We start from the raw sequence: 9,931 nt of genomic DNA on the forward strand, positions 1-9,931 counted from the left end.
GGTGTGGGGTCTATAGAGCAGCCCGGGTGAGGGAGCCAAGGGCCCGGGTGCCTGAGCTGGGGCCGCCAGGGAAGTGGGGGGGACGGGAAACAATGTCAGCCCCGTGGTCGGTGCGAGCCCTGGCGTTTGCCCGGAACGTCAGCCTGTAGGTCTCAATCTGCAGTGACACGGGAGGAGGGAAGGGGAGGGGGAAACAAGGGACACAAGAGGGGGAACACAGGGGACGGAAGACGAGACCAGAATGTCATCATTAGATGCCTGGAAAATAAAAGGTTGCTTGGTTAAAATTTAGGCCACACCCCAGACAAAAAAAAAAAGGAGTTTCAATTCGCAGCCAGTGGCGGGGCCCCCGGCTGGCCCTCAGGCCAAGCCCAGCCACTTACTTGTCTCCTGGATCTGGCTGTCCAAGGTCTGGGCCTCCCTTTGGTCACCACCCCCTGCCAGGGTGGGGTGGCCACTGAGGCCACTGGCTGAAGTGGGGGCGCCAGCTTCAGGCGCTGCCTCAGGGCTGGCCAGCTCCTCCCCAGCGGGGGGGCCCGGACACGGAGGGGCCTCGCTGCCACCGCCCTCAGTCTACAATGAAACAGTGGGGGAGACAGTGCAGGGTCAGTCGGGGAGGAGGCGAGNGTACTCCCCACCCCTCCCCTGCCTGTGAGAGGATCCCTGGCTTGGGCGGCCGGTGTAGGGCAAGAACACAGCCCCGGGCCCAGCATGCAGTCTGGCTAGTGACACACCCCGGGGGGACTCCTCTGTGAAGTGCACAGTTTCATGCAGTCTTTCTGAGGGGACAGGTGCAGGCTCCTCTACAAGGCCAACACCAAACAGCCATGATGTCTGATCGCTGGCGAAAACCCTGGGGACGATCTCTAGACAGCGGGTCTGGAGTCGGTCAGGAAGCAGGGGCGCTGCAGGCCGGTTAGGGAGCTCTAGGAGCTGGGAGTCAGTTCCCGAGGGGTGCGGCTCACCACCTCCGACCCAGTGAATCCCAGACCACACCTGCCACAGAACACGTCCTAAAGGGGCTGTCTTGGGAGCTCGTGGGGCAGCCCGGCCCATTCATCCACCCATCCCCGGACCCCAAAACCGCTTCTGTGCGGGACACGCTTCCAGAGCCTGGGGACACAGGGGAGGGAGGAAGGGGTCCAGAGAGGGGTGACCCAGGGAGACTCTGGGGCCTGCAGGGCTTCACAGGAGGAGGGTGGGGTGGACAGAAGGGTGAAGGCCAGTGGGAGGCCACCGGAGCCCTGGAACACCCCAAAGGTGGCAATGGAAGACTATAGTGATTTCCAATCAGAAGAGTGAAGGAGACAGGCCTCTGTATTAGAAAAACAATTTCAGAAAATAATTAAGGGAGATGACGTGAATAAAGAAGAGAACACAAGATGTGGGGTCAGAAAGGCGCAGGTATAAACCCTGGTCTGCACATACTTGCCATGTGGCTTTGGACTAGCAACTACACCTGAGTTAGCGCTCCTCCCCACCGCCCCCTCCGAGGACAGACTGGGGAGCAGCTCAACGGTGTGGAGGCATGAACTGAGAACGTGTGACAGAGCCAGGGCCCCACACATTCACAGAAGCCAGTCAGGCCTTGAACCAGAGCACTGGCGGAAGAGGGGACAGAGGCTCGGCTGGGCATCGGATGCAGGAGCGAAGGCCCCCACTGCTGCTCTGGTGCCCTCTCCCTCGCTCACCTTCCCCTGAGCAGCTGCAGCTGTGGTCATGCTCGGAAGCCTCCAAGGTGCCACCCCGTGTCCCCCCGCAAACACCCAACAACATGGAAAGAAGGACAGACAGCATCTTGGCACACAAAAGACCTCACAGTGCCGTGGAAGGAGGGAGGGAGGGAAGGAGGGAGCGAGGGAAGGGAGGAGAGGCCCAGCCAGCCCCAAGGGTGGGAAGTCCTGCCCACCTGAGCCCCGGCCACAGCAGTTTCACCACAGGCAGGTGTCACCGGGAGCTGCAAATATGCTATCCTGCTCCCAGGCCCAGAATGGAGCCCGGCATGGAGCCTGGACCCACACCCCCTCTCGTGAGGCAGCTGGGGAGAACCATGCCTTGTGGGGGTCCATGCCCCAGCCCACAGTCCCCTTGGAAATGGCTGAGATGGGCTCAGAAAGTGAGGAGGGCCATGGCTGTCAGGAGAGGTTCTATCTCCAGTTGGACAGGTGAGAAGCAGCTGGGCTGGGGCCTCTTTACCTCTCCTGCCTCACTCAGGGCTGATGAAGGACACTGGGAGAACACAATGGTGTGGGTGACACAAGATTCCTGAAGATACTGAGGGGCGGTGACAGGTGCCCAGTACCTGGGACCCAAACTCCTGCTGCATAACCCTCCCCACCCTTCCCCAGCCATGTCCCCCTGCTGACCCACTCACTACCTTCACGGCACCTCCTGCAGGCAGATGGCCCACATTATCGAGGGATCCCACCTTCGCCTGGGCCTTCTCCTTGAAGTTCAACTTCTGACTTTCAATCTTGACATCTCCTCCACCTGGTACCAAAATAGAACCAGTCACACAGGCAAAGCCAGACGGCTGGACCAGGAGTCCTAGCTGGGCCAAGGACTGGCCACGTGCCAACACAGAAATGGGGAACGTGGGGCCCGCTCCCAATGGCCCCAAGCACAGAGGAGGAAAGGACAATTGGACATGCTTATCAAGCAGGGCTAGTCTTCTCGAAGTCAGGCTGACAGTCTGCAACCGGCCAGCAGGAGCACCTCCACAGAGAAGAAAGACACCCTCAGCCCCACCGCAGGCCCGCAGCACAGCCTCCAGCCACACGTCTAAAGGTGCCGAGACGGTGTCTGCTTCGGATTCTCTAGGTAAGGTCACAGCCCACTGACCGGGTGGCACAGGGCGCCCGGCTTCCTTGCAGCGGCAAACGCCCTGTCCGTCAGGGCCCAGTGCGCTCGGGCGGCTGGGGAGGGAAGGTGGCCTGCGCACAAGGGCAAGGCTGGTTCGGAGCTCACAGCCACAGGGTGTGGGGCCACAATGCTCGCACAGGCCCACTCCTCCGGAGTGCCCGCGTCACAAACCAGCGCACCCAACTTTGTGCCAAGCTGGCCAGCTGTCCTCCTCTCCTGCCCGCCCCTCCCCACCACCGAAACGCCTGGCCTCACGTCAGCCAGCGGCACCGGGGAAGGCGGCATCGCGCAACAGTGGGTTTTCCAGATAATGGGGGAGATGAAGCTTAGTTCAGCCCCAAACTGTTCTGACCCTCTTCTCTTAAACAGAACGCATTCTGCCCAGAGTTCCTCGCCTTCTCAAGGGGCCCCTGGCGCCCGACCTCCGAGGAGCCAGCTCTGCCAGCCCTGGGCCTGCTGCTGCAGCGGAAGTGCGCTAGCTCGGGTCTGCCGTCGCCCGGAACCAGGACACGCAGGCCGTTGGTGTGGCAGGCGAGGCGGGGGCGCACGGCCCCAGCAGCAAGCCCCTCACCGAGGCCTGGGCAGCACTGCCCAACAACTCTGTCCTGCGGGAGCTCGCGGCTGGCGCCCTGCTGCCTGGGAATGCCCGCTATTCCGAGTCCAACTGCTCCCGGTGCTCACGGGGTGCAGATGGCAGCTTTTACCACCAGCTCCTCAGATGCGCCTGAGAGGTTAGCGCCCGGGTCCCCCTCCCGGACAGGCATGGCTTCCGCTGCTGTCCCCTGGGGTGTCTCCAGGAATTCTTATGGAATAACTAAAGCACGGGGGGCAGGCCCAGCCCAGGCACACTGGGGGAAGCAGGGGACAGCACTCACCAGGTTTGTGCTTGATGTTAGCCTTGGACCCACACTTGGAGGAGACTTTAGAGATGTCCACCTTCTTATTCTGAATCTGAACCTGAGAAATAAACCACAAAACATTAGTGCCTCAGAGAGAGGGTGATTTCAGGGCCAGACCTGTGTTCCCTTTATAACCTCCACATTCAAGTTTCTTCTCTCTCTGTGTAAGGCCCTACCTCAGGGTGTTCAAGGTCAGGCTCTCCTCTCCAAGTGCGTAAACGAGCCCTTCATCCATCCTGTCACCCCTGCAGCTTCTGAACTCAACTCCCGCTGGACCAAACCAATGTTCCCACACGCTCCACAATGTTCCCCACCCTGTCCGGGCACCTGCCAGGCAGATCTTCTCCCGTTTCTCTGGAGCCCCATCTCCTGAAATGTCCTTTTCTTCCACCTGAAATCTCACCCATCAACTCCTGGCCCAAAGATAACCTGGAATGTTGTTTTGGTGTTTGCCTCTTAGTTCGTTTCAGTGCATTTTCCCCTCCACGGCTGACGGCACAGATTTCTATGTATGTGTCTGTTGATTTTGTATTCCTGCTTATTAATTCACATGACAAGCATTTTCCCCACAAAAGTTGAGAAATGTTAAGAAGGGGCCACATAATAATCCATTCTGTAAGATCTTATATAAACCTAACCTATGCCTGATACAGAACATTTAGGGTTTGCTTTTTTTTTTTTCCCCTAATTTTTCACCATTAAAACCATGGCAGCAATAAATATGTTTGTGAACAGAAGTCATGGCAATTCTGATGACCTCTCAAGCAAGATGCCCAGAACTTCAGTTATCGGGTCAAAGGTTTGGGCTGTTTTAAGGTTCTTGAAGCATGAGGTCGGTTTTCCAGAAATGTGACAACGGACACCCACCAGGGAGCTTGGGTGTTTGTCCCCTTACCCTCCCAGCCCTGGTCATTCCCATTAAAAACAGTACGGTGCTCCTCCCGTGAGTGGCTGAAGATGATTTCTGGAAACAGTTCGCTATTTACTTGACCCAGAAAACCCTACAAAATCACAACAGGTTCAACTCTTCAACTCTTCGTCTTCACTTTAAGAACACATGTGAAACACTGCCCAGGCCATCAAGAATGTGCCATGTATTTGAAACGCCACAAAGTATCTGAATGATGTCACTTTGTAGAAGCAACGTGTGCCATTCTGTCACTACAACAGTGGAGGTGGTGATGTGCCCAAGCCTACCAGCGGGGCTGGACACCGTGTCGGTGCCCCAAAGAGAGTGCGTAATATTTACTGCGCATGTTTAAAAATGCAGAGAGTATTGCTGAACTTATGGGTTTAGATGTAGGTTCCCTGGTCACTGAACACATCCAGGTGGACAAAGCCCCCAGACACGGCATAGAACTTACAGGGCTCGTGGTCAGATTGCCACGGCAAGGTGATCCTCACTGAAAAAGAACAGATTATTCCTAAACCAGAAGAGGAAGTTGCACAGAAAAAAAAAAAAGAAAGATATCTCAAGAGAGACTGAAGGAACAAAAACGTATGGCCTGGGAGTAAATTCTGCATAAAATAAATGCAAATAAAAAGTTAAAAAAAAAGAAAACCCACCATCAACAAAATTCTGCTCATTTACACATGATAGAGGCCCAGTTCTGGTTGCTCTGCTCGTTATGAAGGGCACTGAGCATCCGCACCACGTGCCCAGCGCGGTGGTGTGTGTTTGCAGTGCCCACCCGGCAGCCCGAGCTCCGCGCCTGCAGCGGCCGTGCAGGACTACAGGCTCCATGAGGCCTTTCACAGACCTGCCCTTCTGCCCACATCTGGTGAGCAGTCAAAAGGATGAATGGCCTTTTATCCAAATGAACCCCACTGGGGTTGGAGGCTGCTCTGGGTGTCCTCTACTTGGCCCTACTTTTAAGGTGGCCCTGCCAGCAGGCGGGGTTTCATCACAATGCCATCCAATGGCTACCTTCTAGGACCCCGTCTTCCTTTCTCCGGTGTCAGGGGATACGGTTTCTATTGTACTGCGAGAGGATACACGTGACGTCTGTGTCCACTCACAGCCCAGGGACTGGCACAGAGTAACTTCCCGTAATCATCAGCCTGCCTGATCCATCCTCACTCGTTTCTAGAACTCTGCTCATACCATTCCCTAGCCGAGCAAGCCCACTGCATGCTCCTCCCCATCCTTCAAAGCTTAGGTCAAAGGTCACCTTCTTCAAAGGCTCTCGCTCCACTCCCCTCGCCTTCATGCCACCCTGCGAAGGGACCTCAGCACCAGCAGGACGCTACCGCTTCCGTGTTCAGTAATCGTTTACAAAGTACCTATCGTCCCAACCCGACGCCTCCACTTTGTCTCACGTTTCCAACCAGGCCGCGATTCTCTCCAAACAGGAACACGGGGCAGTCTTTTCCCCAAACAAACATCTGCCAGCTACTGAGGCCAAGACACGTGTCCTGCAGCAACGGCGGCAAGCGCATCTCGTGCCATCCTGAGACGCCTGGGAGGGGCTCCAGGGGTCACCTGCCAGGGCCTGGAGCCCGCACATTTCCTGAGGCTGTTCTGCAACTGAAGCCACGGCTTCTCTGCCTCCTGCCGGGCCCTCGGGTAGGAACAGCTGGCGAGGGGGAGACTCTGCTTTGCAGATGCATCCCAGCCAGTAAGTGAGGACAGAATGGGAGAGTGAGTCCCGCCACGGTCCGCCCCTACTCAACACGTGGGTGTAGGCGCTGGCCAAGGGGTGAGGGGGAGACAGAGGACCAGACAGCGAAACACGATATGCCTCCTGACAGAACCACCACCACTACCTACGAAAGTCTTGCAAAAAGCTGGGGGCGGGGGGAGGGGGGGTCAAACCTAAATCAATTTAAAGGGTATCGAGGGACAAAGGAATATACTAAACCAAACCATGGGGATGTAACAGCAGAACCCAGATTCTAGGACAAACCACTTGCTTTACTCATTTACAAAATGCTGCTACAAACAAAAATTGAAGGGAGCTTGTAGAGTAAAAGAAACCAACCAACCACAATTTATGGCCCTTACTTGTATTCTGATTCAAATAAGCAAACGTGTTTAACATGTCAGTAGGGGTTTTACACACACATGTACATTAGAGTTATTTTAAAGTTATAAATCAACTATTTACGATGAATGACGTATCTAGGACTGGTTTCAAAACAATCAGGGTGGGAACACGCAGAAGATAAGACTGGCCACAAGGAGGGGTGCCTGGCTGGCTCCGTCGGTGGAGCCTGTGACTCTTGATATCGGGGGTTGTGAGTTCGAGTCCCACTTGGGTGTAGAAATCACACAGAATAAATAAATAAAATTAAAAACAACGACTGGCCACAAGGATAATAATTGAAGCTGGGTACGTTGTAGGATCTTTTTCTACTTTTGTATGTATTTGAAAAATCCCTGTAATTAAATGTTTTAAAAAGCCGAACTGTGTTCCCCTTACTTGACCCACCACCTCCGAGACGTTGCTCTGCCTCCCGAGGCTGGTATGTAGAGAATCCGCAGTAACTGCCAAACAATCCTCCCCGTCCTTCCCTCCCCCGGCCACGGGCCTCCACGTGCTGCTTCTCTGGCCTCTGACGTGTTTCTCAAATGTCCTCTCCCTGGTGAAGGATGACAGCCAGCAGAAGCCACGCCCGTCCCTGTGGTCCTGTGGCTACACACCAGCCCCGGCGAGTCTGGCACCTTGCTCCAGCCCTTTCTGCAATCCGCCCCGCTGGCCCGTGAGGACCCGCAGCCTGCTGCGGACAGCAGAGCGTGCCGTTGAGATGGCACTGCCCCCAGGTTTCAGAACCCATGATGCGCATGTATCCCCCCCTCACGGGGGTGGAATGGAAGAAAAATTGTCACAAAATTTTAAACTGGGGGAAAATCTGCTACATCCCCTGCCCTGCCTGATGTCCTCCTGGCTCTCAACAAAGGGGACATCTGTATGTATATGGGGGCGCTGGGAGGCACTAACTGGCATCCTGCTCCAGCCTCTCATTTGGGTGGTAACTTCAGAATCTCCATACAGGAGGGGATGGGGTCTGCGGGTGACATGTGACGCTGTTCTACCCTAGCCAGCCCGCCCGTTCTTTCTCAGCCGCGTGTTTATCGGTGGTGGCTTTACGGAGGTGCTGAGGGAAGCGAGTTCGGTGCCTCCGTCAAGGCTGTTTACCCTCATCCCCCCACCTGGAGATGCTGCTCACAGGCAGACTTCCTAATGCGAGGCTGTTTAAGGAGGCCTCCTACGATAAAATGCTTTTTTTTTTTTTTATGATTTCTGTTAATACAAGTCTATTTCTCATGAGCTCTAGTTGCTGTCCTATCACTATATTCTATGTTTAAAAACACTGTGCTGCCAAATGAATNCTTAAAAAAAATCTTGTTGGAAGTCACATGTAGGCAGTGTGCTAAGACTGTAAGTGATGGATAAATGATGTCTATTTTGGGGCACCCGGGGGCTCAGTCTGTTAAGTGTCCAACTCTTGGTTTTGGTTCAGGTCATGATCTGACGGTTCGGGAGTTGGGGTCCTGTGTTGGGCTCTGCGAGGACACTGTGGAGCCTGCTTGGGATTCTCTTTCTCCCTCTCTCTCTGTCTCAAAACAAACTTTGAAAAAAAATAGGTGTCTATTTTCCTAGCTTGTACATACAACTGCACACCATACATCAATGCATTTCTGGGTCACACACACGATGACCAATTCCTTCAGAGTCTCTGCTCACCTCCTGTTCTCATCTAGGCCAAAAGCCTGAAAGGAAAGGCTGAGGCCGGCACCTAGCTGGGGCCCTCATAAGCTGGATCTTTATCACCTTAACCAGATACTGTCTTTAAACGCTTCACCCACGTCAGCTCATTGCACACCAGGCTGGCCAACGTGTGGGCAGCTACCAGGCCGGCCCAGTACACCCCACTTGTGTGTCAAGGGTGAGTTTTCTGCCCGTGTTAGAAGAGCCAGTGGTGTGAAGTGACTGGGACGGAGGTGCAAGAAGGGGCCTTCTGTGTGGGGCAAGACAGGGCTGCCCTGAGGCTGATTCCTCACAACAGGACGGCCGGGCAGGGGGAGTATTTGTAAGCCACAGGTAGGATGGCATGGCCACTGAGGAGACAGGAGGGACAGAGCCTGAAAATGAAAAGGGCGAGAAGAGCAGGACTCAGCCCAGTTCAGGACAGTAAGGAGAAGGAACTGAATGAAGCCTGGAGAGAGCAGGACGGGCTCCGTCACTCTGGGGTGGGGAGAGAAGCAGGCGAGAAGCCGTGAAGGCAGAGGCTGCATACGGTGGCCCTGTAACACACCTCTGGCACGTGCTGGGGTCCCAGCTGCCTGCGCACTGTCACCGGGACACGTGCAAGGTGAAGAGGGTGTTCTCTAACGTTAGACCAGGGCCTGTTAGCTGGAGTCACCATGCCCCCCACACAGAGTGTAGGGCTGGCAGCGTGATAAAAGGTTGTCCAGATGGAAGGAGGAAGAGGACGAAAAGAAAAGGAGGGGCTGAGGGAGTAAGAGGAGGAAGGACTCAGAACAGGGGAAAGTGGGGGACAGGGAGCAGAAGGGCAAGAGAGGTGAAAAGGTGCCAAGGGGTGTTGGTCAGGGCTTCCCCAGAAACAGCCGGTCCTAACACACTGGAGCGCTGAGGCCTCCCCTCACTTGGCGGGCCTGTGTCTGGAAGAAAGCCTCGGGCCAGGCTGCCGTGGTCCTGGGAGCGCAGGTGGCCCTCTCCCCGGTGCCCCACGGGGCTACGGCTCAGACGCCAGCTGTCCAGATCTCATACTTACATTACCACCTCCAGGGACATGCTTAATATTGTCCTTGGAACCACACTTGGACTGAATATGGCTGTAGCTCACTTTTTTGGAGACTATCTGGACCTGGAGTGTTAGAGAACAGAAAAAAAAAAACAACACAAAGGGAGAGGGCTGGTTAGAACTGACACAGGGCAGGCAGTGAGTCCACACGTGATCACAATGACCGACACAGGGTGCTGTTACAAGTCCGCCCCCGCCTGCAGCAGAGCAGCTGTGGAAAAGCACAGGGGACGGAGTCTGACGGAGCAGGACAGGGAGCGAAGACACTAACGAACAACACAAGCACAGAAGCAGATGTTGCAAAAGGGCTCTGCGGGCCTCATCACTGCTCTCTGGGGACGGGCGGTGGAGTACAAGGCCCAGCCACCAGCAGGCCCCTGGATGTGTGCTCAGGGGTCCCC

The 9,931-nt window shown here is 55.4% G+C and overlaps 1 protein-coding gene across 10 annotated transcripts in view; it reads right to left on the reverse strand.

Annotated features, from left to right (window-relative positions):
* Positions 1 to 107: 107 nt before the first annotated feature.
* Positions 108 to 9,931, reverse strand: part of MAP4 (microtubule associated protein 4) — a 187,332-nt gene continuing 177,508 nt past the window's right edge. For 7 of the 10 annotated variants that reach the window (XM_077777409.1, XM_077777408.1, XM_077777406.1 and 4 more), the window contains 5 exons: positions 9,501 to 9,593; positions 3,738 to 3,819; positions 2,378 to 2,490; positions 384 to 573; positions 108 to 258 (listed from right to left, as the gene is read on the reverse strand). In XM_077777409.1, coding sequence (XP_077633535.1) covers positions 251 to 258; positions 384 to 573; positions 2,378 to 2,490; positions 3,738 to 3,819; positions 9,501 to 9,593 — 486 coding nt within the window. In that variant the 3' untranslated portion in view covers positions 108 to 250. The remainder of the gene's footprint in view (positions 259 to 383; positions 574 to 2,377; positions 2,491 to 3,737; positions 3,820 to 9,500; positions 9,594 to 9,931) is intronic. The other 3 variants (XM_077777411.1, XM_077777407.1, XM_077777405.1) reach the window with 1 other exon arrangement.

Source organism: Crocuta crocuta, unplaced genomic scaffold (assembly GCF_008692635.1).
Source record: "Crocuta crocuta isolate KB4526 unplaced genomic scaffold, BGI_CrCroc_1.0 scaffold77, whole genome shotgun sequence".
Classification (NCBI taxonomy): domain Eukaryota; kingdom Metazoa; phylum Chordata; class Mammalia; order Carnivora; family Hyaenidae; genus Crocuta; species Crocuta crocuta.